At 52.7% G+C, this 26,826-nt stretch overlaps 1 protein-coding gene and 2 long non-coding RNA genes across 3 annotated transcripts; 2 read left to right on the top strand and 1 right to left on the bottom strand.

The window, feature by feature from the left end:
• Positions 1-3,490: 3,490 nt before the first annotated feature.
• On the bottom strand, positions 3,491-5,604 carry LOC138847111 (uncharacterized). The gene is made up of 2 exons (XR_011384718.1): positions 5,428-5,604; positions 3,491-3,734 (listed from the first exon to the last, which is right to left on the bottom strand). It is a non-coding gene; the product is annotated as an uncharacterized LOC138847111 (long non-coding RNA).
• An 11-nt stretch (positions 5,605-5,615) lies between these two features.
• STX4 (syntaxin 4) lies at positions 5,616-10,854 on the top strand. The gene is made up of 11 exons (XM_002721733.6): positions 5,616-5,912; positions 6,084-6,185; positions 6,295-6,394; positions 6,533-6,607; positions 7,112-7,182; positions 8,496-8,604; positions 8,681-8,757; positions 8,880-9,017; positions 10,230-10,340; positions 10,411-10,509; positions 10,598-10,854. Exons 1-10 carry the CDS (start codon positions 5,883-5,885, stop codon positions 10,492-10,494), a joined length of 897 nt encoding a protein of 298 aa, XP_002721779.1. The 5' UTR covers positions 5,616-5,882; the 3' UTR covers positions 10,495-10,509; positions 10,598-10,854.
• Positions 10,855-20,319: 9,465 nt separating this feature from the next.
• Positions 20,320-25,188, top strand: LOC127488857 (uncharacterized). Its single transcript, XR_016225855.1, has 2 exons — positions 20,320-20,475; positions 21,695-25,188. It is a non-coding gene; the product is annotated as an uncharacterized LOC127488857 (long non-coding RNA).
• The last annotated feature ends 1,638 nt before the right edge of the window (positions 25,189-26,826 follow it).

The raw sequence follows: 26,826 nt of genomic DNA, 5'->3' as shown, positions 1-26,826 counted from the left end.
TTTTCCTGATTTGTTGTCTTTCTTTTGATTTTTGCTTGTGATTTTTTGAATGCCATCTGAACAATTTCTATAGACTTATAATATTAATATAGTGCAGATTTTTGGCCGGCGCCGCGGCTCACTAGGCTAATCCTCCGCCTAGCGGCGCCGGCACACCGGGTTCTAGTCCCAGTTGGGGCGCCGGATTCTGTCCCGGTTGCCCCTCTTCCAGGCCAGCCCTCTGCTGTGGCCAGGGAGTGCAGTGGAGGATGGCCCAGGTGCTTGGGCCCTGCACCCCATGGGAGACCAGGAAAAGCACCTGGCTCCTGGCTCCTGCCATCGGATCAGCGCGGTGTGCCGGCTGCAGCGCGCCGGCTGCGGCGGCCATTGGAGGGTGAACCAACGGCAAAGGAAGACCTTTCTCTCTGTCTCTCTCTCTCTCACTGTCCACTCTGCCTGTCAAAAAAAAAAAAAATATATATATATATATATAGTGCAGATTTTTATAGATGTATCGTATGAATTTTTCTTTCATAGCTTCTTAATTCTGAGTTGGATTTGGAAAATCCTTCCTTAATCCAAGAGTTAGAAAGGATTTTTTACCCTGCATTTTCTTTCAGTACTTCTTTTTATTTTCATTTGTTTGAAAGAGAGAGAGGCAATAGTTAATCCTCTGCCTGTGGCGCTGGCATCCCATATGGGTGCCAGTTCTAGTCCTGGCTGCTCCACTTCCCATCCAGCTCTCTGCTATTGCCTGGGAAAGCAGTAAAAGATGGCCCAGGTGCTTGGGCCCCTGCACCCACATGGGAGACCAGATGAAGTTCCTGGCTCCTGGCTTCAGATCAGCACAGTTCCGGCCATTGTGGCCATTTGGGGAGTGAACCAATGGAAGGAAGACCTTTCTCTCTGTCTCTCTCTCTCACTGTCTGTAACTCTACCTCTCAAATAAATAAATAAAATCTTTAAAAAAAAAAAGGGGGGGGGGAGAGAGACAGAGACAGAGACAGAGATCTTCCATCTGGTAGTTCACTCTCCAAATGCCTGCAACATCTGGGGTTGGGCCAGGCCACAGTCAGGAGTCTGGAACTCAGTCCAGGTCTCCCGCATGGGTGGCAGGGACCCATGGACTTGAGCCATCACCTGCTGCTTGCCAGGTGATGGAACAAAAAACAGACTCAAGATTCAAACCCAGGCACCTGAACTGCTGTGCTGAATGCCTGCCCCTTCCTGGAGTTCATGCTGACAACTGCCTGATACAGTAGGACAAAGTTCAAGGCCAAGATTACAACATGGGTGCCCCATGTGGGAAAAAAAAAAAAAAAAAAAGAAACAGGAAGAAGCAAGCCCCGGTGAGAAGGTTCTCAGAGGGCGGGGATGCCTCTTATTTGAGGTGGGGTGACCTCAAGATGCTTGAAGACGCTCCAGGAGGGGGAATCCAGGAGGCCAGCAGATCAGGGGTCTAAAGAAAGAAAGAAAGAAAGAAAAAAGATAAAAAAAAGAAAAAGGAAAAAAATTAAGAAAATTTGGGACTGGAAATATGGATTTTGAAGCCAGTGAAAGCCACAATGGAAGGAGTGGAGTTTGAAGAAGAGAGGGTCTCGGGGAATTCCAGGGCGTGGTCAAGTTCAGGCCCAAACCTCTCCTGAGGAGAGAATGACCAGGGCTTTGTGTCCAAGGCTCATGGGGCTTGGCACAGAAACCACCATGGAGAGGACGAACAGAGGCCAGGAATGGGGGGCGTGTGTGGATATTGCTGGGTCCTCGGCGGGCACTAGGCACACAGGCAGAGAGGGAGGGCGACCAACCCAGCAGGTGTGGGAAATGACCTGAGCAGGAGGTTGGAGGGGCTCAGGCAGGCAGACTCTGCGCGCCCACCTTCCCCAGGAGGATCCAAAACAAGGAGGCAACAGGTGGCAGCAAATCCCCAAGGGTGGGTGTCACACGGGGAACCCCCACTCCCACCCCCACTCCGCCAGCTGGTACTTTCCTTGGATCCTAGGACTGGTTAAGAGCGCAGACTCTAGAGCGCCCCCTCTGGGCTCCAATCCACTCTGTCACTTCTAGCTTAGTAAACTATGTAACTTCTCTGCCTCCTGTTCTTCCTCTGTTAAAAATGAGGACAGTGAGTCTCTGTCTCATCAAATCATGATGAGGATGAAATGAGTTAATACTCACAAAGTATTGGGCCAGCGTTGTGGCGCAGTGGATTAAGTCGCTGCCACCTGCAACACCAGCATCCCATGTGAGTGCGGGTTCGAGTCCCGGCTGCTCCGATCCAACTCCCTGCTAATGCATCTGGGAGAGCAGCAGAAGATGGTCCAAGTGCTTGGGCTGCTGCCACTCAGGTGGGCGACCCGGATGGAGCTCCAGGCTCCTGGCTTTGGCCTAGCCCAGCTCTGGCCATTGAGGCTATTTGGGGAGTAAACCAGCAGATGGAAGATCTCTTCTCTCTCTCTCCCTCCCTCCCTCCTTCAAGTAAATAAATAAATAAATCTGAAAAAATATTTATGAAATATTATATTGGTGCCTGGCACCCAGAAGTGCATTTAAATATTTCATGAGCAGTCAGGATTCCAACCAATACCTCCATATGGGATGCCAGCCCACAGGGGCAGCTTTACCTACTACATCACAGCCCTGCCCTCCAACATTCATTTTTATTTTTTATTTGTTGAAAGGCAGAAAGATAGATACATGATTGATAGACAGAGATACAGAGAGACAGGTACCTTCCATCTGTTGGTTTGTTCCAAATGCCCACAACAGCCAGAGTTGGCTCCTGGCGGAAACCAGGAGCCTGGAATTCAATCCAGAACTCCTACATGGGTGGCAAGGACCCAAAGACTTGAACCATCACCTGCTGCCTCCTAGGGTACACATTAGCAGGAAGCCGGAATCAGAAGTGCAGCCAGGACTTGAACCCAGGCATTCTAATATGGGGTGCAGGTGTCCCAAGTTGTGTCTCACATCAAATGAGAACTTGGGCACGGGGAGGCTGAGCAGCTTGCCCCATAGCGACAGCAGGTGGATGTGCTGGAATTCCAGGCCAGATCAGCAGGACTGCACCTGCAGGGGCAGGACAGGCTGCAAGCTCCAGCAGCAGGCAGAGCCGAGTGAACACATAGCCGCTCACATACGTACACACCCAAGAGCCACCATCCTTACTACACACTTCAGGGTTGCAAGGAAGACCTGGGAGAAACAAGGGCTCAGCTCTGACTCAGAGCCAGTCCCTCCCAAGGGGCGTCCAGCCTTCTGTGACCTGAAGTCACCATCTCAAAGCCTTGTGATCCCGAGCAGAGACCACAAGTGAAATCATGGGCATCATCTTTCTGAGAAGTCTGATCAACAGAGACGTCAGTGACTCCAGATTAGGGCAGGCTTCTAGAGGCAAAGAGAGAGAGAGAGAGGGAGAGAGAGAGATGGGGAAGGGGACCTGGAGAGAGATAGACCCACATTTGAAAGAGCCCAAGAAGGGGCCGGGGATCCCTCGACCTTTCCACACCTTTCCTTTCTTTCTTTTTTTTTTAAGATTTATTTATTTTACTTGAAAGTCAGAGTTACACAGACAGAGCAGGAGAGGCAGAGAGAGAGAGGTCTTCCATCCGCTGGTTCACTCCCCAATTGGCTGCAACGGCTAGAGCTGCACCAATCCAAAGCCAGGAGCCAGGAGCTTCTTCTGGGTCTCCCACGCGGGTGCAGGGGCCCAAGGCCTTGGGCCATCTTCTATTGCTTTCCCAGGCCATAGCAGAGAGCTGGATAGAAAGTGGAGCAGCCAGGTCTTGAACTGGCACCCATATGGTACGGCAGCACTGCAGGCAGCTGCTTTACCCACACCCTTTCTAACCTCACCTGATAACGTGCAATGCTTATCTTACTCAAAGCAGAAATGAGCAGATCAAGTTATCAAATGGGGAAGCTGAGTCCCAGACGGGAGCAACGAACCATTCATTCAAGCCCATGTGCTGGTTTGGGAGCCAAAAGATGTCTGAAAGCTCTAGGACTGTACCACTCAGAGACAGGGTCTGGGGGGAGGCGGGGACAAGGGGGCATCAACTGCAGGATGCAAGAGCAGAGCGATGCTTCCCCCCACGGTCTCCAGTGGACCCCACTGGCAGGGTGTTCGCCCCCTCACCCCGGGAAAAGCCCCCCACCACTGCGTTTCTTCTGTGGGCTGCTCAGGGCAGCACCGCTCTCTCACACCCTCATTCCCAGCCCCAGGCCAGCAGGGGTCTCAAGGGGAGCGGAGCATCCACAGCCCCTCACACAGACTAAGACACCACTGAGCAGTTTTCCACCTCACTGTCGCTGAACTTGAGAGCACGGACTACCCATAGAGATCATCTCCCCATCCCCCTAGTGCCACCCAATGTACAGATGGAAGATCAAGGCCGGGAACCAAGAAGTGGCCTTGCAGTGGTGTGTCCGTAGCAACTCAGTTCCAGGAAGCAAGACTCCACTTGAACCTTCCGGGGGTCCGGTTACTCACTCCTGGCCGGGCTGAGACTCTCTGAACGACTTTGGGGAGTGCAAATGCCACTAGTACTAGTTAGACCTGCTCTATCTGCAGTCTGTAGGAATCCACCTGGCTCATGGAACGCACCCAGTAAACTATGTATAAATGAAGGAACGTTTGGCGGCTAGGGAAGTGGCAAGGGGAGCCAGCCTGCAGCTTAAGGACCAGGGGACAGGGGCTTTCTCTTCAGATCCACGAAAGCCTAAAACTCTACCATGTTCATGCAGGGCTCATTTTGCGGTAGGCACTGAACTAGGCGCTGGGGGGATCAATGAAAAACAAGGCGGTCTTGCCCTGCCTTAGGTGGGTAGGGGCTGGGGTATTTAAGGGCCGGAGAAGCAGGCGGCTGCACACACTACACTTTCCCCAGCCTGCGCCGCGCTGAGATGGTCTCAGTGCCCGGAAGGCGGTGAGCACAGCGGGGCTGCAGCGCCGGCCGCCCACCGGTCACAGGCTGCGTGCAGGAGAGATTTCTGCTCTGAGGTCACAACCCCACCCCCAGATTCCCTGCCGACAAAACCCTGCAATTCTCTGACGCTGAAGACTCGGCTCGGATTCTTTTTCTGATTTTTCAAGGTCCCACGATGCCGACAGCCCCGAATCCTAAGCCGTCAGTCTGCCCACGCCCCCTGGAGCCAAAAGCAAGAAAGGAGGAATCTGCAAGGGTCCCCGCCACCCCTCTGACTCAAAAGCTCTCTGGGGGTAGTCAGCGCCCCCGCTCCTCCTCGTGGGGTCTGTGGGGGCGTAACTCAGATGCCGGGGACGTCGTGAGGAGAAGGGTGTCCCAGAGTCGGCGTTGACAGAGCCGGGACACGTGACAGCCAAAGCCTCCCGTTCTGCGGTCTCCGCGGCCGGGCAGGTCACGTGACGCGGAGCAGGGCGGGGGGGAGCTCATGGGGTGATGTGAGATGCGGGTCTCTGCGATTACGTACTCGTGACGCATTGCCACCCGCTTTTGGCTGCCAGATTTCCGTTCAAAGAGGCGACGGTTCCGGACTAGGGGGCGGGTTCTCACGTCCAGGCACTTTCGCTTCCGTTCGGGGCAGAGCCGCTTCCGAGCCCCGCCTTTCCCTCGGGCGAGGAAGAGACGCCACCTCGTGCGCATGCCCGGAATTGTCTCAGAGGGGCGGGGCTGAGGCTCAGGGAGCAGGAGGGGGGCAAGAGAAGGGAATTCCAACCTGTGGAACTTTGGGGGTCCCGGAGGTCGGCTGCTTGCCCTTGACTGTGGCTTGTGCATGGGGCTGAGCCTCCGGCGGCTCGTGGGGGCGTTGGGGCCCGCGGGGCGAGGCAGGGGAGTGTCGCAGTGTAAGTGGGGTACGGGAATTCCAAACTTAGAACCTTGAGGCCCTCGGGGCTCCGGCGCCGGGAGGAGGGAGCTCGGGCCGCCATGCGAGACAGGACCCACGAGCTGAGGCAGGTGAGATGTCGGGACAGCAGGGTCGGGGATGGACGGGCGGGCTGGAATGCAGGACTCCCAGGGTAGGGAGGGGTGGTTGGGGGCCAGGAAGGAAAGTCCCGGAAGCCTGTGGATCGTTCGGGAGCGAGAGCCGCCGCGAGGAAGTGGTGCCAGTGACTGTGGCCCTGGCAGGGGGATGACAGCTCGGACGAGGAGGACAAGGAGCGGGTCGCGCTGGTGGTGCACCCGGGCACGGCCCGGCTGGGGAGCCCGGACGATGAGTTCTTCCAGAAGGTAAGGGGGCTGGGGTCTGCAGCCTGGACGTGCGAGGGGGCGGGCGGACTGAGGGCCAGCGCGGGCTGGAGTGCCCCAAATTTCAGCCCCTCTCGGTCGCCCTCCCCAGGTCCGGACAATTCGGCAGACTATCGTCAAGCTGGAGAATAAAGTCCGGGAGCTGGAGAAGCAGCAGGTCACCATCCTGGCCACGCCCCTTCCCGAGGAGAGTGAGTGAAACCCCGGGTCGCAGGACGCATGCGCTACCCGAGGGATTGTGGGGGTTGTAGTTCCACGCAGGTGGTGGCCCCGGGGTGGTTTGCTGAGGCAGGGGCTCCCCCAGGAAGTTGTGGTCTTTTCTTGTTCAGGCATGAAACAGGACCTGCAGAACCTGCGCGACGAGATCAAACAGTTGGGAAGGGAGATCCGCACGCAGCTCAAGGGTGAGCTCCTAGGAAGGCGGGCAGATTCTTCCTCTGATCCTACTGATCTGATCCTGGGATAAGTGGAGAGTGTGTGGCCCAGAGAGGCAAGTGATATATGTAGGTCACACAGCAGGCCTGTGTTTAAAAAAATATATATATCTGTCTGTTGGCTTCCACGCCGTGTTCCACAGCCCGTGCCTTTATTTACGATGAAACTGTTGAGTCCTGTAGTTCTTGGTGCCTGTCCAGCGTGCGTTCTTTGCAAAGGCAGATGGGGTTCTGCGTACCTGTGGGGGCTCACTGATAGAATTCAAAGAGAAATAAACTTTCTCCTGTCAGAGGCTTAGCATGGGTCATTTTACAGTGAAGCTGTGTTTCCCTTACAAATCACGTGGAGACAGGTCCCTCCTCATTGTGTGGCTGGGGGAGGGACCCTGTTCTTGTGCCCTGGTCCCCGGTTTCCAGAAATCACGAGTCAACACGCCCCTACCTCCTCCCTTCCTGCCTTGTGTCTTCCCGCAGCCATCGAGCCCCAGAAGGAAGAAGCTGATGAGAATTATAACTCGGTCAACACAAGGATGAGAAAGACTCAGGTGGGTTTGCTTCTCCTAGAACCAGGGAATTTTCCTAAGTGTTTGATCAATCGCAAGACGACAGATGTCTGTTGAGGGCAAGGCCCTTGGAGACCACAGGCCCCAACCCGATGATTCTCCAAAGGGGCAAACAGGCGTGGAAGAAGATTCTCACTCAAGGTCAAGAACGCAGGTGTCCTAATTCCCAGTCCCTTGTACCCCCTGCTTTCTTCTCCTCTCCATGAGGAGCTGCTGTCCCCCAGGGTGTGACCCAGCCTTGGCTGTTTCCTCGGGAACCAAGATGGGAGCTTGAGTTGAGTAGGGGACAAAAAGACATTACTCATGCAGGCGTCGGTGGCTAATGGCTCTTCAGGGAAGGAGTTGGAGAAGTCACAAGTGCCCGGTCAGTTTCCTGCCTATGTGACTGGGCCATCCTCGGCCTGCAGGCAGAATTGGAGAAGTCAGGAATAGGAAGTGCCCTGGGCGGGGACATCTTAGTAAGGAGTTTTCAGGTCATCTGACTGCTGTCCCTGGCGCCCAGCGAGGAGTGGTTTGGGGGTTCTCGGAGGTCAGGGTTGTTGTAGGTTGGGCCCAGAGCTCAAAAAGACCCCAGATGGAAAATGAAGATGGTTGAGGGGCAGCTGTTGGCCAGGAGAGCAGGTGTGTCTCTCAGGGAGGGTCTTGGAGGAATGAGCAGAGTGGAGCCCTCAGGAGAAGGAATAAGGTGGGACAGAGGCTCCAGATGGGGCATTGAAGGGGTTGCCTGTGGTGGCCATGGGTGTGAGAGGCCCAGACAGACCTGTCGCATGTAGCGGCCTGGTGACGTCTGCGCATGCGTGCACAGCACGCTTGCCGTCGACGCAGCCGCGCTGGCTGGCATTTGGCTGGTCTGCCTTCAGTGATGACTGTGCGCCAGCCCTGAGCTGTTCAGATAGAGCAGTGAACCTGGGAATAAGCAAAGGGCGTGAGGACGGAGGAAGCGTTAAGGAGAAAAGAGCCAGGCGCGGGAGAGGGATGGAGAGGGTTGCGGGAGGCAAGGTAGCACCTTAAGGGTGGGAGCGGTGAGTGTTGTACAGGAGGGAGGCCTCGGCAGAAGAGGGGGAAGTCCGAAAGGGGACAGGGACAGGGACAGATCACCTAAGGCCACCTGGGCTCTCGTAGTGGTCTTGCCTTTTCCTCGGACAGAAATGGGGACGCCTTCAAGGTCATCCCAAGGTGGCCGATGCCGCAGGCAGCTTGGAGAAGCTCCTGCCGTCTGCGCAGTGGGATGCCCAGGCCCAGGCGGGGCGGGGGTCCTTCCCGGGGTGCCCAGCCTGTGCTCTCTCCACCCTCAGCATGGGGTGCTGTCGCAGCAATTCGTGGAACTCATCAACAAGTGCAACTCGATGCAGTCCGAATACCGGGAGAAGAACGTGGAGCGGATTCGGAGGCAACTCAAGATCAGTGAGTTGCAGACGCCCGGTCCACAGGGTCAGGTCACCCCCTGCCCCAGCTCTGAGCCTGGCCTCTCCCTTCACAGCCAACGCTGGGGCGGTGTCCGACGAGGAACTGGAGCAGATGCTGGACAGCGGGCAGAGCGAAGTGTTTGTGTCCAATGTGAGTGGCCATCACCCTCGTCCCTGATGAAGGGGCTGCCCCAGAGAAACCCCCTCTGGCCTGCCGCTGGTGTCCCACCCCGCGCCGCCGTGACCTGTCTGCTCACGCCCACCCTCCCTCAGATCCTAAAGGACACCCAGGTGACCCGGCAGGCCCTCAATGAGATCTCCGCCCGGCACAGTGAGATCCAGCAGCTCGAACGCAGCATCCGTGAGCTCCATGACATCTTCACTTTCCTGGCTACCGAGGTGGAAATGCAGGTGAGCCCACGCAGCTTCCCCGGGATGGGAGACGCTGCTCAGGCGGAAGCCCTGGCCGGCCGTGACCGCCAGCCCCCCTCCGCCTCTCAGCCGCTGTCCCCAAGGCTTTGTACCCAGCCCTGGCTTTGCTGCGCTACTGCAGCTCCTAGGGGAGCCGGCGTCCGTGGTGCTGTAGCCAGTGCCGCTTCTGCCGCTGGGAGGCAGGGGAGGGCATCTCATTCAGGAGGAGCAGCAGGACCTGCAGGCTGGTGGTGCCAGGAGGAGCTGGGGGAGGGGCGGCTGCACAGCAGCCGGGAGACAGGCCTGGAAGAATGGCTGAATTCAGGGGCCAGAGTTCACCATCTGAAGGAAAAGGTATGAGCCCGTGGAGCACATGGCCACAAGCCGCCCCTGCACATACGGGGGGTGCTTGCAAGAAGGCATGGAAAATGGAATTGAGAAAGTTTCTCTGGGGTGCAAAAAAAAAAATCTTGAAATCATGTATAGGAGGGATCTTCAAAAAGTGACTGGCCAATGCACGTTAGGAGAAATCTGTGCTTGGATGCCAAATTTGGGGCACCAAAATAAACTCTTATTTTCTTTAAAAAAAAAAAAAAGAGAGATTTATTTATTTATTTGCGAGGCAAAGACAGAGAGAGGGAGAGAGAGAGAGAGGTCTTCCATATGCTGGTTCACTCCCCAAATGGCCACAACGGCTGGAGCAGAGCTGATCCGGAGCTAGGAGCCAGGAGCTTCTTCCAGGTCTCCCACGCAGGTGCAGGGTCCCAAGCACTTGAGCCTCTTCTGCTTTCCCAGGCCACAGCAGAGAGCTGGATTGGAAGTGGAGCAGCCGGGACTTGGATCCGGTGCCCATATGGGATGCCAGAGCTTCAGGCCAGGGCGTTGACCCGCTACACCACAGCACTGGATCCCCGAAAACAAGCTCTTAATTTGCCTTCTGCAGGCGTTCGGATGTCACCTTATGGGGGCAAGGGAAGCGGGGAGATAGGCCCACGTGATAGAAGGGGTCCCGGAACCATCCCAAGATTCTGAGCCTGGGTCACTTCTGGAGCTGCCTCTGTTGGGGGCAGTTTTTGTTTTGTTTCCGTGGGCCTGGGAGATGCGTCAGTCATTGCCGGGTGGCGTGGGCAAAGGCGCAGCTGGCCTCCCCGTCCCCAGCCCCGCCGTGCCCAGGCATCGCTCCCTCTCTGAGCCACCTCGTCCCGCGAGCAGGGGGAGATGATCAACCGGATCGAGAAGAACATCCTGAGCTCCGCGGACTACGTGGAACGCGGGCAGGAGCACGTCAAGATCGCCCTGGAGAACCAGAAGAAAGCAAGGAAGGTGAGCCCCCCGCCCCGCCCCGGGCGCAGGCGCCCCACACGGTCGTCCCTGACCCTCTTGTCTCCCACAGAAGAAAGTCCTCATTGCCATCTGTGTGTCCGTCACGGTCCTCATCCTGGCCGTCATCATCGGCGTGACCATAGCGGTGGGCTAGAGTTGTACATTTTCGGTGAGACCGCCTGGCCCCGCCCCCGCCCCGCCCCCTCCCCAGCCTTCCCTCCTCCCCTCAGACCCTCCTCCCCCTCCTTCCCTTGCAGGCACCGGAAGCTCCAGGGACCCAGGTCCTGGCCTTGTCTCCCTGCAGCACAGAGCCCCCAGTGAGGACCCCCACTCCACCCGGCGCCCTCGGGCCCCTGTACAGCGGTGGCAGGCGGTTCTTCTTGGGCCAGCAGCTGCTCGTCCGTGGGCCCCCCCCTCCCCTTCGAGCTACAGTGCCTGGGCAAGGGAGGGTCTGCCTTGTCCTGTTTGACTGGGACACATGGTTTTGTAAAAAATTAAAAAGAGAGAAAAACGAGCGAGCGAGCTTGGATTGGAGACCCTTGTTGCTGGCGAGCTGGCCCAGCCTCTCCCCACCTGCTGGCCACCCCTGGGGCCAGGCCAGGCCCAGACAGGCCCAGGTCAGGCTGCCCTAGGTGCCGTGCCCACAGCGAGGTACTCCTGCTTTTTCCCTGGGAAAGGACCGCTGAACACCTAGCCCTGAAGCCATGAGGAGGAGCCAGGTATTTAAAGAAGGAAGGGAAGGGGCTGGCAGGCAGAGGCCCCAGCCCCAGGTCTCGTGATCAGAAGAAATCACTGCTGTTTATGGAAGAGTTCAGCTAACAGAGCCGGTGAGCCCGGGTCAGCGCACCTGGAGGCGGCAGGTAGAGGCAGAGGCACCTGAGCCCTGGTTTCCTTGTATTTTTTTTTTTTTTTTAAGATTTATTTATTTATTTGAAAGGCCGAGTTACACAGAGAGAGGAGAGGCAGAGAGAGTTTTCCATCCGCTGGTTCACTCTCTAATTGGCTGCAACGGCCAGAGCTGCGCAGATCCGAAGCCAGGAGCCAGGAGCTTCTTCCGGGTCTCCCACGCGGGTGTAAGGGCCCAAGATCTTGGGCCATCTTTTTTTTACTTTCCCAGGCCATAGCAAAGAGCTGGATCAGAAGTGGAGCAGCCGGGACTCGAACCAGTGCCCATGTGGGATGCCGGCACTGCAAACAGGGGCTTTAACCCGCTATGCCACAGCGCTGACCCCGAGCTCCCGTCTCTTTAAGGCTGAGTTTCCAAGGGCTCCTAGTTGTGATGCCTAATTTCTGGATGGGATTGGCTCCACCTGGTTTCAGGGCTAAGCCCACTCCTGGCCCCTGTCTGGCTGCAGTGGAGCCGCCCAGGCCCTTTCCTTTCACCACATTGCCCGCTGCTGCTCCTGCCACCTGGCGGCAGGGCTGGTGGTGTCCGCTGTGCACTCCTGGACCGCCCAGGACCTGGGCTGGGGAGGGGCGGGATCCACCCATGGGCGGCCCGGGACTGGCAGAGCCCTGCCCGCTCCGCCTCGGGTCCGCGACTGGGGTGCCGCCAGCAGCGTCCCCCGGCGGCCGGGTGTGGCGGTGCACGGCGCTGGCTGCAGACCCAAGATTGGGGCGGCTCCGCCGGCGGTGAGTGGGGCGTGGCTGAGGCGGGGCTTGGTTGGAGCTGGAATTGGTCGGCGGGCGTGAATGTCTTGGAGGAGCTCGGGATTGGCCTGTAGGGATTGGTTTTGGGAGAGGGACCGCCCTACCCGGAGTTAAGAGCCTGGGAGGTGGTGTGGGCGGAGCCTGGGGGGCCTCTGGGCTTCTCTGTCCTGCGGATGCGTCTGCAGCGGGATCCTGTCCTGTGGTCCGCTTCTGTCCACCCTCTCAGCTCTCTGCCTTCAAAGTAAAACCGCGAGACGCGCGGCACCTGCTCCCGGGATCCCATAGAAAGCTTGGACAGCCACTACACCACGTGCGTGGCAGCCGAGTGTCCCTGTGCTACCTGTACCTTCCTGGCCATGCTGGACAGTGCCACCTCCCAGGTCACCCAGAACTTGCCGGATAAAGGTGGCTGCAAGGCCAGGTGCTCAGTAGTTTGAACTTTCACTGTGCGCTCTGGGGACCCGGGGGAGGGTTCTGAACAGGTGTCACAAGTTTGGGACAGAAATGGCAGGCAGGTTGACAAGCGGAATGCACACGGGAGATTTCAGAGGCTCCCCTGTGGCCGCCACCCCTTCCCGTGGAACACTGACCTCCGTGCGGGTAGGCTGAGCACTGAATCGTGGCTGGGCGGGCGGCCCACAGCCTAACTCAAGGAGCAGGCTGGGTTAGATGGGACTTTTCCAAGTCCACCTTGCACCACACCCTGCAGCTGTCAGTATTTCACGGCTCCGATTCCCCAGCAAAGGAATCGGTCTAGTCTGCTTGTCAGTTCAGGCTACAGTGTTCTGCCTGGGGATGAATTGGGTGCCCTTTTTGACTCAGACTTGGCTGAGGTGTGTGGCGGACAGGGGACAGGACGGCGAGGCGAAGGGGGTGTGCACAGGGCGAAGGAGAAGAGCTGTGTGGCTGACAGCTCTGCTACGCCCTGTGGTGATGCTAGGAAGGTTCCAGATACTTCTTGTCCTCTTACCCGTCCCCCACCCCCGCAAACGGGAGGATTACACTTCCACTTCACGCCCGGAGCGTGCAGGAAGCTTGGCTGGTGGACTTGGCTTTGGCCGATGGAATGTGGGGAGCCGAGCAAAGTTCTCACTTCCAAACGGAAGCTCGCACCCCCACGCAGAGGTCTGGCAGCTTCCCTTCCCCTATCCCTGTGTCGTGAGCCTCCTGGCAGTTTCCAGATCTCGGCTTCTCTCTCAGCCTGGAACCTGGGAGGAAAAACGGCAGGAAGCTGGGTTGCAGCCCACCTGGGAAGGGCCCTGGCGTGTCCTGACTTACTGATACGCGGAGGTTGTTACAGTCGTAATTACTTTTAGCAAACTGCTGCAGAATTAGTACGCAGATGTAGAGGGCTGCTACAACTTAAAAAGGGGGGAGGGGGCTGGTGCTGTGGCATAGCAGGTAAGGCCGCCTCGTGCAGTGCCAGCATCCCATAAGGGCGCCAGTTCGAGTCCCAGCTGCTCCGCTTCCAATCTAGCTCTCTGCTATGGCCTAGGAAAGCAGCAGAGGATGGCCCAAGTCCTTGGGCCCCTGCAGCCATGTAGGAGACCAGGAAGAAGCTCCTGGCTCCTGGCTTTGGATCGGCACAGCTTTGGCCGTTGTGGCCAATTGGGGAGTGAACCAGTGGATGGAAGACCGCGCGCTCTCTCTCTCTCTCACTCTCTCTGCCTCTCCTCTCTCTTTGTAACTCTGATTTTCAAGTAAAATAAATAAATATTAAAAAAAATAAAAGGAAAAGGAAAGCCTGCACTGTGCGGCAATGGCCTTGAGCTGGCCAGAAGGCTCTCCCTGGAGTTGGAGAGATGGTGACTCACTGTGGAGTGGTTAAACCGCAGCTGGAAACAGCTATGAAAATAATAATGAGCAGTCATGGGCATGGGGACTTTTGGCAAATAATCAGGGAAAGAGAATATCAGTAGCTTTCTTTCACTGCTGTCGGGTACATTTGACAAGTTCCTATGAGAAAGAGAGAGATCTTGCATCTGCTGGTTCACTATCCAAATGCCCACAATGCCAGAGCTGAGCTGGCATATGGATTGCTAGCAGTGTAGGCCGGGATTTAACCTGCTGCACCAAAAGCATTAGCTCCTGCTCCTCTTCTGATCCAGCTCTCTGCTGTGGCCTGGGAAAGCAGTGGAGGATGGCCCAAGTCCTTGAGCCCCTACACCCACGTGGGAGACCTGGAGGAAGCTCCTGGCTCCTGGCTTAAGATTGGTCCAGCTGCAGCCATTGTGGCTACTTGGGGAGTGAACCAGAAGACAGGCCTTTCTCTCTCTCTCTCCCTCTTTCTCTCTCAGTAGCTCTGCTTCTCAAATGAATAAATTAAATATTAAAAAAATTTTTTTTAAACTTATCTTCATTTTATGTGAAAGGGAGGGAGGGAGGGAGGGAGGGAGGGAGGGAGGAAGGAAGGGAGAGAGAGAGCTCTCTTCCATCCTCTGAATTATTCCCCAAATGCCTACAACAGCAATGGCTGGGCCAGACCAAGGCCAGGAGCCCGGGGTGGGGGGCTCAAAAACTTGGGCCATCGTCTGCTGCCTCCTGGGGTGCACATGAACCAGAGCTGGATTGGAAGCAGAGGTAGAACTTGATGCCAGCACTCCGACATGGGCTGTGGGCATCTCAAGCACCTAAAGTCTGACCCTGGTCCCCAGCACCTGAGACATCCTGCCGGGAAGATGTTGGACAGGACCCCCAGCGCTCCCTGAGAACTGACCCACCCCCAGGGAAGAATCCCCTGGTTCATTTGTCCCCGTGGCCCTGCCCTGCCCTGAGACTGGACCATCCTTTTCCGTTTGGTCTCCTTGGCCACATTTGAGGGGCCATTGGAGGCTATGACTTTGTGAAGTGGAGTCGCTTTCTCTGTCTCCTTCATGCCTATAGCCATTTGAGGACCCAAGGTTTGAACACTCAAGAGCTGGTGGCTTTGGCTGGGCGTAGGGGGAATGTGAGGGAGGAGCAGTACAATTTCTTTGATATTTGGTTTGTCTATTTGATTCCACTCAGTTCCAAGGGCCGATAGCTGCATCCATATATGTATATATATGTTATAAGTCAGAGTTACACACAGAGAAGGAGAAGCAGAGAGGGAGAGAGAGGTCTTCCATCCGCTGGTTCACTCCCCAAATGGTCGCAGTGGCTGGAGCTGAGCCAATCTGAAGCTGAGCCAATCTGAAGCCAGGAGCCAGGAGCTTCTTCCGGGTCTCCCACGTGTGTGCAGGGGCCCAAGCACTTGGAAATTCTTCCAGTGCTTTGCCAGGCCATAGCTGAGAGCTGGATCGGAAGTGGAGCAGCCAGGACTCGAACCGGCGCCCACATGGGATGCTGGCGCCACAGGCTGTGGCTTTACCCTGTTGTGCCACAGCGACCCCCCTCCAGTTCTTTCCAGTCCTGCCTCTCATGCCTCTCTTCAGACTCAATGGCAGCCCTCTCTCTTGGGAGAGCTCCACTCCTAATGTCCTCCCTCTGAATCATCTTGACTAATGGAAAGAAATGTACTGGGAACTCCGGTGATCAGTTGCGAGGTTTTTACAACACGCATAACAGCCACACTTAATAAGGCCCTTGCCACAGGATGAGTTTTAATTTAACTTTGTTGCTCAAGGGCCTTCTCGGTAGGATCTTTTACTGGTGAAAAAGTATGGCTCGCTTGCCTGGAGTTTCTATAGTCTCTTCCATTTCTGCTTAAAAACTCATGGCAGGGGGCAGCATTGTGATGTGGTGGGTTAAGCCACCACCTGTAACACCAGCATCCCATATGAATGCCGGTTCGAGTCCTGGCTACTCCACTTCCGGACCAGTTCCCTACTAATGGTCTTGGAAAAGCTGAACATGGCCAAGTGCATGTCTCCCTGTGGGAGACCCTGAAGAAGCTCCTGGCTCTTGGATTCGAATGGGCCCAGCTCCAGCTATTGTGGCCATTTGGGGAGTGAGCCAGTGGGTGGAAGATCTCTGTCTCTCTCTGTAATTCTGCATTTCAAATAAATTGAATATATATATACATATATATGTATATGTGTGTGTGTGTGTATATATATATATATATGCTGGAATCAGAAGTGGAGCAGCCTGGACTTGAACTGGGACCCATATGGGGTGCCAGCGCCATCTACCCACTTTGCCTCAATGCCGGCCTCAGCCTGGGTCTTCCAAAGATAGGAAAAAGAAGAGATGCCCTTTCTCCTAAATGACATGACTCAGAAGTATACATCCTTTCTGCTTTCAGCCTGGTAGGAAGAATTTAGTCACATGGCCACAGCCAGCTGAAAGGGTTGCTGAGAATAGAATATTTTTTAAAAGTTTATTCATTTTTATTTATTTGGAAGGCACAGCAACAGTGAGGGAGATAGATAGATAGATAGATAGATAGATAGATCGATCGATCGATCTTCCATCCACTGGTTCACTCCCCAAATCCCAGCAATAGTCAAGGCTGGGCCAGGCTGAAGGCAGGAGCCAGGAACTCTGCCCGGGTCTCCCATATAGGTGGCAAGACTCAATACCTGTGCCATCATTCTGCTGCCCAGTAGGCACATGAGCAGGAAGCTGGACTGGAAGCAGGAGCAGAGGCAGGACTGGTCCCAGGCACTCAGGTATGGGCTGCAGTTGTTCCAAGTGACAGCTGCACCTGCTATGCCACCACACCTGCCTCCAGAAACATAGCTTAATCCTGAGGGTTTTACTGGTATTGTGGCTGCAGTGGGTTAAGGTACTGCCTGCCATGCCGGCATCCCATGTGAGTTCTGGTTCGAGTCCTGGCTCCACTTTTGATTTGGTTCCCTGCTGATGCACCTGGGAGGGCTTCAGAAGATGGCCCAAGGATTGCGGGCACCCAGATGGAGTTCTCAATTCCTGGCTTCAGCCTGGCCCAGCTGGGACCATGCCATGGAGGCTATCTGGGAAGTGAAGCAGTGGATGAAAGTGCTCTCTCTCTCTCTTTCTACTCTGCTTTCAAATAAGAAAAAAAAATCTTTAAAAGAAAAGTTCTTCTCTGGAAGAGGAGAGAACGGATACCACTGGATGTGAATTCTTCACAGCTGTATTAGTTCCCTACAATGACGTGACAATGATCACACATCTAGTGGCTTAAAACAACACGCATTTGTCCTCTTATAGTCTTAGAGGCCAGAAGTCCAAAATCAGTTTCACAGAGCTGAAGTTAGGGTGTCGGCAGGCTGGTCCCTACTGGGGGCTCTGATGGGGAATCTGTCTCCTTGCTTTTTCCAGCACCTGCTGGCTGCCTGTGTTGCTTGGCTGCTGGCCCCATCCTCCGTTGGAAATCGCATCCATCCAGTCTCTGAGGCCATCGTCAGCTGCCCTCTCTGACTCTTTTTTTAAAAAGATTATTTATTTGAGGCCGGCGCCACGGCTCAATAGGCTAATCCTCTGCCTGCGGCACCGGCACCCCGGGTTCTAGTCCCGGTCGGGGCGCCGGATTCTGTCCCTGTTGCCCCTCTTCCAGTCCAGCTCTCTGCTGTGGCCCGGGAGTGCAGTGGAGGATGGCCTAAGTCCTTGGGCCCTGCACCCACATGGGAGACCAGGAGAAGCACCTGGCTCCTGCCTTCGGATAAGCACGATTCGCCGTCCGCGGCAGCCATTGGAGGGTGAACCAACGGCAAAGGAAGACCTTTCTCTCTGTCTCTGTCTCTCTCTCCCTGTCCACTCTGCCTGTCAAAAAAAAATATTCATTTATTTGAAAGTTAGAGTTAGAGAGAGGAGGAGAGAGAAAGAGATAGAGAGAGAGAGATAGAGAGATGAGAGAGAGAGAGAGAGAGAGAGAGATCTTCCATCCACTGGTTCATTCCCCAGTTGGCTGCAACGGCTGGAGCTGAGCCAATCCGAAGTCAGGATCTAGGAGCTTCTTCTGGGTCTCCCATGCGGATGCAGGAGCCCAAGGCTTTGGGCCATCTTCTACTGCTTTCCCAGGCCATAGCGGAGAGCTGGATTGGAAGTGGAGCCATCCCATATGGGATGCCGGCACTGCAGGTGGCGGCTTTACCTGCTACGCCACAGCGCCGGCCCCAACCCTCTCTGATTCTTATTTCTCCAGTCTCTCTCTTCCAAGGACCCCTGTGATCACACTGGGCCCATCTGGATAAGGCAGGGATCTCTTCCCCATCCTCAGCTCCTCCTTACCTTAATCACATTCTCAAAGTCCCTTTTGCCATCGTACAAGAGACTTCACAAAGTTTGTGGAAAATGGAATTGAAAGCCAACACGAGCCTGGTGTTTAAGATACCCGCATCCCGTATTGGAGTGCCTAGGTTGTTCACTGCCCAGCTCTGGCTCCTGACTCCTGGGAAGCAGTGATGATGGCTCAAGAACTTGGGTCTCTGCCACCCACAAGGGAGACCTGGACAGAGTTCTCAGCTTCCAGCTTCTGCCATGCCCAGCCCAGCCCAGCCCAATCCCAGACATTTAGGCATGTGAGGAGTGAACAAGTAGACTGGCTGGAGGTCTCTCTCTCTCTCTCCCCCTGCCAAAACCAATAAAAAGATGCATATTTGGGGACCAGCATTATGGCACAGCTAGTTAAGCCACCATCTGCAACACTGACAACGGCATCCCACATGGACACCGGTTCGAGTCCCGGCTGCTCCACTTCCTACCCAGCTCCCTGCTAATGTGCCTGAGAGAGCAGTAGAGGATGGCCTCTGCACCCATGTGGGAGACCCGGATGGAGTTCCAGGCTCCTGGCTTCGGTCTGGTGCAACCCCAGCTGTTGTGGACATTTGGAAGATATTTTCTCTCTCTCCCTCCCTCCCTTCCTCTCTTGTAAGATTTTATTTATTTGAGAGGTAGTTACAGAAAGAGAGGGAGAGACAGAGAGAAAGGTCTTCCTTCCACTGGTTCACTCCCCAAATGGCCGCAACTGCTGGAGCTGGGCTGATCTGAAGGCAGGAGCCAGGAGCTTCTTCCAGGTCTCCTCCGTGGGTGCAGGGCCCCAAGCATTTGATCCATCTTCCACTTCCATAGGCAGAGAGCTGGATTGGAAGAGGAGCAGCTGCGGGGACATGAACTGGCACCCATATGGAATGCTGGCACCACAGGCAGAGGCCTAGCCTACTACACCACAGCGCCGGCCCTGTCACTCTTCCTTTCAAATAAACAAACAAATAAATAAATAATCTTTCAAAAGCAAAACGAAACCAGAGGTTTCTCCAGCCAGCAACAGGCAACACAGGCAGAATGGGAAGGCAGAGAAAAGTGGAGTAGGGCAAGGGCTTGATGGCGCTGCCGGCTGTGACGTCAGGAACCCCAGCAAAGGAGTGGAGGTGGCCCATGGCAAGCAAAGAAAGCGACCTTGGCGCTGGTGTTATGGCGTAGCAGGTAAAGCCGCCTGCAGTGCCAGCATCCCATATGGGCGCTGGTTCAAGTCCCGGCTGCTCCACTTCTGATCCAGCTCTCTGCTGTGGCCTGGGAAAGCAGTGGAATATGGCCCAAGTGCTTAGGCCCCTGCACCTGTGTGGGAGACCTGGAAGAAGCTCCTGCTTCTGGCTTCGGATTGGCGCAGCTCCGGTCATTGCAGCCATTTGGGAAGTGAATCAATGGATGGAAGATTCTCTCTCTCTGCCTCTGCTTTTCTGTAACTCTGTCTTTCAAACAAATAAACAAATTGAAGGAAGGAAAGAGAAAGAGAAAGAGAAAGAGAAAGAGAAAGAGAAAGAGAGAGAGAGAGAGAGAGAGAGAGAGAGAGAGAGAGAGAAACCCCGGCCGCTCTGGCCAAACCCAGCTGAATTCTGCTGATAACCTGGGTGAGCCTGCATGTGAACTCCAGATACGAGCCCAGGCTAAAGAGCCTACTCAGCCAAGCCTGCGGGACTTGGGACCCACAGGGCTAGGAGAAATGGAGCCGGTTTTTAGCTCCTACAATTTGTGATCATCTAACCTAACATGGCGATATCTGACCTGAGGTTTGACAGGAGAGAAGGAGCAGCCTGGGCAAAACGAGGTCACTGGGTTCCACCCCAAGTCCAGAGCAAGGGCAAAGGCCCCAAGGCCATGCAGGAATGAGAAGAAAGCGAACGCCATCCTGGCTGGAGGCTGCCGGGTGGAAGGAGTAGGTGGGAGGGGGCCCCGGCCGGGGAGGCACTGTAGGGCAGGCAGGCTCGGGGTTCGTGTGTGCTGTGGGGAGCCATTGCACGGCGCCCTAAAGATGGCGCCGGCTCCTTTCCCCCGGAAGGACTGGCGAGAAACAAACATCTCCTAATAAGGAGATGTCTGAGCTCCCTTCCAGCTTCCGCATTGCTGTACCAATCAATGCTTGCCACTTGGCTGCTTTTGATTGGTGTGCTGATGGCTATAAGAGGGATGGGAGAGGGAAGGAGGCGGAAGAAGAAGCTTGTTCAAGGTTCCTGAATAAACTGCTGGAAGAAGAGTTCGGGTCGTGTCTTCCTTGCTGGTCGAGGGACGCGACAACTGGTGGCCCGTACGGGGAACCATCTCAAACGCGAACTCAGAACTTCCTGCAGTCAGGGCAGCGCTGGTAAGTCCCCCAGGAAAATAAGGTGGGGATCCGCGATAAGAGCGGGAAGTCCTGCGACAATAGCGGGAGGATAGCTCTGCGATTAAAGCAGAGGAAGTTCTGTGACAAAAGCAGAAGGAGCTCTGACCCGTGGCCAGGGAAAGAGTACAATTTTTGACAATTTTTCTGGCGCTGAATGCGCTGCTTTGAGAAAACGGTTTGAAACTTAAGCCTAGTACATTGCATAGGTTTTTACGTAACTGCGATACCATTGCACCCTGGTATGGGGTTTCGGGAAGCCTTACTATCCCTTCATGGGACAAACTAGGCAGGGATTTGGATTTTGCATTTGAACAGGGTAATCTCGAAAGGGGAGTGAGACCAATATGGAAGTTAGTGCGAGCATGCCTCGAGGATGAGCAGTGTAGTGAAACTATTCTGAGCGGTCAAGCTGCCTTGGAGGAGCTTCAGGAAGAGCGCTCCGAGAGAGCTGCCAGTGAAAAAGGGAAAACTTTGAAGGAGAGTCAGAAAAGAACTAGGAAAAAACTGTACCCCGATCTTTCCGAGTTGCACAGCCCCTCCTCAGTAAGTAGTACTAGTGCAGAAAGTAACTCAGAAAGCAGCAGTGAGTCTGAAGAGTGTGGCGATAACAAAGAGTCTGGTATAAAGCAAGTACGGGAATTGAATCGGCAAATGAGGATTTCCAAAAATTACAGCTGCTGAGCCATTACCAGTTGTTGTCAGATTCCTTATATGTGGTGAACGCATTAAAGATATTGGAAACCACAGGACTGATTAAACCTTCTAGCCCAATTGTATCCCTAATGTCAGGTGACTGCTCATTGTCTGGATGCATGGGCCGCCTGGGGGAGACCCCAGGTGATAAAAACTGATATACATCTCAAACCTTTACCACCTTTTGCCAAAAAATGGAGGTTCAACTTGTCCATGGATTGCCGTACAATCCTCAGGGCCAGGGCATAATTGAGCGAGCACACCGCACACTGAAAGAATATCTTTTAAAACAAAAAGGGAGATGCAACAGGCCAGGAGAAAGAGAGGAAAAATTCCACAGGTATCTTGACCTAGAGAAAAGTCTTAATTTGATAACCCTTTCCAACTTGATGGGTTTTTCTCTTTACAGTTAATAAAAACTTAAGCAATGGGCTCATACGCTGATAATTCTTTTCTGTGCTGCTGTAGCTAACTTATCTAATGAGAATTTTCATGTGTCTTGAAGGTTTCGCATTTTTCTATTGCCAGTATGAGTCTTGATTGGAAAAACTGCACCATGAAGCTGTTTACGTTATATCTTTAATGTTTGAGTGAGTACCTAACTTTGATCAGATCTAGTCCACAGCCTTGGTTAAACGTACTAATTTTTGACTAAAATGGTTTGACTCTCTGATAGTTTAAATTCTAAACCGAGTCTTTCAACTTTGGGGCTTCCAGTCGGATCCCTGGAACTCTCAAAGGATGGGACTCTAAATTTGTTAAAGTAACAGCTGTTTGAGTCAATTCAAATTATACAAAGTGTATTAAAATGTAGTAAATGATGTCAAATCTATGTTGTATTCATGTTTTTGCTTTTCAGCTAAAGTAGTCTTATAAAAATGAGAGTAAATTCTGTGTATACAAGCCTTTATGTTGTTAACTCAAGTAAGCCAATACAGATTGGTTCAGAAAATTGGGTTAATGCAAACGCCCTTTGGTTCACTTGCTCAGTTTTACATTTACATGTCTTTGATATGCTTTAAACTTGTTTCTCTTAAGGATGAAGATCTTTTCAAAGTTGTAAATACGCACTAGTGACCGTTGCTGCCCAAGTGGTGTTATCCTTATGTTACTTAAAAGCATGGAAATGTAATTTTGACTTTTAATTCAGATAATGGTGTGGTATTCATTAATAGCTCAGTGTTTTAAGTTATCCAGGCATCGGTGCTAAGTAAAATATGGAAAATGTATTATGTGTACTTTTAACATCTTAAATTTGATAAGAGAGACTTTTAAGTTTGCCAGCATGTATTCTCATAGGTTGTCCATACATGATAATTCAAGACTGTAAAAGTAACTACAGGTATAAAGTTTCAGAGGGTGTGAGCAAGTCATGAAAAGTTGTAAAACGTTTATGATTTTAAAACATTGTTTACAGAGTTTTCTATAAGTTAAATGTTGGTGCCAAAATTACACTAACCTAAAGTTGAAGTCTGATCTTCTGTTATAACAGTGGGATTTTTTAAAACGTGTACTAATGTTATTGATTATCTGGAAATGGTCTCAATTGTAAATCTTAAAATCTGTTGTTGCAAAAACTGTAACGTCTCTTTTTAACAGTGTCTGCTTAATCAGTTACTCTGCCATTTCTAAAGTTAGGTCGTGTAAGCTCTTTTTAACTCTGTTAAATAGTTCTGAGTTATGTGATAATTTCATGTGCTAACTCTTATGTTCAAGGTTTTTGTATTTCTGGTTTACCTAAAAATTCATGTTCTGCCAAGTAAATGTGTACTCTACTGTCTGTTAAGTTATGATTGATAAAAAGTATTAAGTCTTAAAAAGTTATGTTAAATATTATGATCAGATCTGGTCTAAAAGTGTTAAAATCACCCTGACTAAATGTTAAGGAATTCTATTTTGACCAGATACTCTAAGTTCTCTTGGCACCTTTAACAGACTTTCTGAAAATCAAAGTTCTAAATTCTCTGGACTTTTGGTATCTCCAGAGGGCCCCTGGAGATGTCAAAAGATATATCTCTCATCTTGCAGAGATAATAACCAATTGGGCTGTTTAGATTAAAAGTGGTGCCAAGATGTGAAATGATGCTAAACTTCAGCTATAAACGTGTTTCTTTCTAGCTGCTCCAGTCTCTGGCTCAGAAGCCAGATCCTTTAAAGAAAGACTGACAAAGTCTAAGAAGCATCCCATGGTCATGATTTGCATCACCTCAATGTCCAAACCTTAAGCTTTGGCAGATGGATGTTACCCATTTTTCTGAATTTGGTAAACTAAAATACATACATGTTTCTTTAGATACATGTTCAGGTTTTGTTTTTGCCACCCCACAATGCAGCGAGGCTGCCAAACATCTCTCATTGCCTTCAGGCCTTTGCTGTTCTAGGAACCCCTATACAGATAAAAACTAATAATGGCCCAGCATATGCTTCCAACTCTTTTAAGCACTTCTGTACTAACTTCCACATCTCTCATCACCGGGATTCCTTATAATCCCCAGGGACAAGGTATTGTGGAACGAGCACATGCCACATTAAAAAATTATTTACAAAAAATAAAAAAGGGGGAATACGGGACCATGGCATATTCCCCACAAAAATGGCTATCACATGCTCTTTTCATTTTAAATTTTCTAATACTGGATAATCAAGGGAAAACTGCAGCTGATCGTCACTGGCATCCTGAAACCAAAAGACAACAAGTCTATGTGAAGTGGAAAGACCCTCTAACTGCTCAATGGTATGGACCTGACCCTGTTTTAATATGGGGACGTGGACATGTTTCTATATTCTCAATGGTTACCTGAGCGACTGGTGCGGCAAACAGACAATGTCACAAAGCAGCCCCTTGATCTTCATTATAACATTGCTGATTGGGATCGTTACTGCAGCCGTTATAACCGCCATTTCCATTGCAGCTGTGGGCGCTACAACAGCTGCTATAGTGCTCACAGGGACAGTTCAAACTGCTAATACCCTGAATAATTTAACGGCCTCCGTGGCTGCTGCTTTGGATACTCAGACATCCTTAAATGTACATATAAAGGGAGGCTTGATGATTGTTAATCGGCGTGTGGATTTGGTACAGGAGCAGGTGGATACTCTCTGGCAGCTTGCTCAGCTAGGATGTGAGTGGAAATTTTCAGGGTTGTGTGTGACCTCTGTTCAGTACGATAACATGACTCAGGCAGCAAACTACTCTAAACAGTTGTCTCAGATGCTCTTGCAGAATTGGTCCGCAGAATTTGACTACACCTTGAAGCAACTGTGCCTTGCCGTGGTCACCATCAACTCCACACGTGTGGATGTCTCCTTCGCATCTGGATTGTCATCCTGGATCCGCACAGCCGTCTCCAACCTGAAGGAGTGGGTGGGACTTGGAGCTTTGACGGGTTGCTGTTACTTGTTGTGTTATTTTGCCTGTGGTGTTTGTGCAGGATGAGGACAGCTCATTGGCGGGAATTGGCCATGATAGCTCAAGCCTTTTATGCCCTTGAGGCTGGACAATCGCCGCAAGCATGGCTGGCCTTCCTTGAATGCTAGGCATGGGTGCAGGGTGCGAGGCAAAGCACTGCAGAGAGAACGAGCCATTACGTTCTCTGGAAGGCAAGTCTGTCTGCATGTGGGTTGGCATCCCAGATCCCACCCCCGCGAAAAGGATGCTGTTCCAGGTGGATGCCTGGCAGTGGGGGACAGACCTCTACCTTCTCCTGTAATCCTTAGATGCCTGGTTCTAAAACAAAAAGGGGGAACTGTGGGGAGCCATTGCACGGCGCCCTAAAGATGGCGCCGGCTCCTTTCCCCCGGAAGGACTGGCGAGAAACAAACATCTCCTAATAAGGAGATGTCTGAGCTCCCTTCCAGCTTCCGCATTGCTGTACCAATCAATGCTTGCCACTTGGCTGCTTTTGATTGGTGTGCTGATGGCTATAAGAGGGATGGGAGAGGGAAGGAGGCGGAAGAAGAAGCTTGTTCAAGGTTCCTGAATAAACTGCTGGAAGAAGAGTTCGGGTCGTGTCTTCCTTGCTGGTCGAGGGACGCGACAGTGTGCGGTGCTGTGTGTCGGTCACCTTAGCTGAATTCAGAGTGAATGCCCAGCCGCAGCCTGCGCCTGCCTCTGCCTCAGCCCTGCACCCATTTCTTCAGTGCTCTGGCTGGGCCAGGGACCATGGCCGCAGTCCGCGGTACAGACTCAGGGTTGATGCCAGCTATTGCCCCAGAAGCAGTGACAATGGTTTGGCATTCCCCCAGTGCAGTCACTACCCAGCATCACCTGGGAGGTAAGGGAAGGTAGGACAGAAGAAAAGACAAGGCTAGGAGTCAGACCCCCTGGACATTCCCCATAGGACGAAAGCAGACAAAAGGAAAAGTGTGGGTTAATTTACGGCTTGTGAGGCCGGCATCCTGTATGGGAGCACCAGTTCAATTCCCGGCTGCTCTGCTTCCAATCCAGCTCCCTGCTAATGGGTCTGGGAAAACCAGCAGAAGAAGGCCCAAGTACCTGGGTTCCTGCCACCCATGGCATCCAGCTGGGAAAGGAAGAAGTAAACCATATTTACAGACAACATGATACCATATAGAAAAATCTTCAGGGATACAATCACTGCTACCCATTAAAAAAAAATGAACTCAGCCAAGTTGTGGAATACAAGAATAATGTACAAAAGCCGGCGCCACGGCTCACTAGGCTAATCCTCTGCCTGCGGCACTGGCACACCGGGTTCTAATCCCGGTCGGGGCACCGGATTCTGTCCCGGTCGCTCCTCTTCCTGTCCAGCTCTCTGCTGTGGCCAGGGAGGGCAGTGGAGGATGGCTGTACCCACATGGGAGACCAGGAGAAGCACCTGGCTCCTGGCTCCTGATCAGCGCAGTGTGCCAGCCGCAGCGCACTGGCCGCAGTGGCCATTGGGGTGTGAACCAATGGAAAAGGAAGACCTTTCTCTCTGTCTCTCTTTCTCACTGTCCACTCTGCCTGTCAAAAAAATAATAATAATAATAATGTACAAAAATACACTGTATTTCCCATCACTAGCAAGGAACAACTCAAAAAAAAAAATCAAATAACTCATTTATCCTAGCAACAAAATAAATAAAATATTGTGATATAAATTGAACAAAAGAAGTGTAAGATTTTTACACTGACAAATGAAACACTGAAAGAAATTAAAAATCTACACAAATGAAAACACATTCCTTGTTCCTGAGTTTAGGTTTAATATTGTTAAGATGGCGATACCTCTCAAATTAATCAAAGGATTCAGTGCCATTCCTATCAGAGTCTCAGCAAGCTTTTTGTGTGTGTGTATGGGGGGGGGGAGTCAAAATTGACAAGCTGCTCCTAAAATTTCTATGGAAATGCAAAGGATCCCAAAAAATAATTTTGGGGGCCGGCACTGTGGCATAGTAGGTAAAGCCTCCACATGCAGCGCCAGCTTCCGATATGGACACCAGTTCGAGTCCTGACTGCCTGATCCAGCTCTCTATCGTCTGAGAAAGCAGTAGAAGATGGGCCAAGTGCTTGGAAGACCCAGAAGCAGCTCCTGGCTCCTGGCTTTGGATTGGTCCAGCCCCAGCTGTTTTGGCCATCTGGGGAGTGAGCCACAGATGGAAGATCTTTCTCTGTCTCTACCTCTCTGTGTCTGT

Source organism: Oryctolagus cuniculus, chromosome 19 (genome assembly GCF_051225735.1).
Source record: "Oryctolagus cuniculus isolate XC-2025 breed Fujian yellow rabbit chromosome 19, ASM5122573v1, whole genome shotgun sequence".
In the NCBI taxonomy this organism is placed as follows: Eukaryota; Metazoa; Chordata; class Mammalia; order Lagomorpha; family Leporidae; genus Oryctolagus; species Oryctolagus cuniculus.
This window is presented reverse-complemented; position numbering and strand designations above follow the sequence as displayed.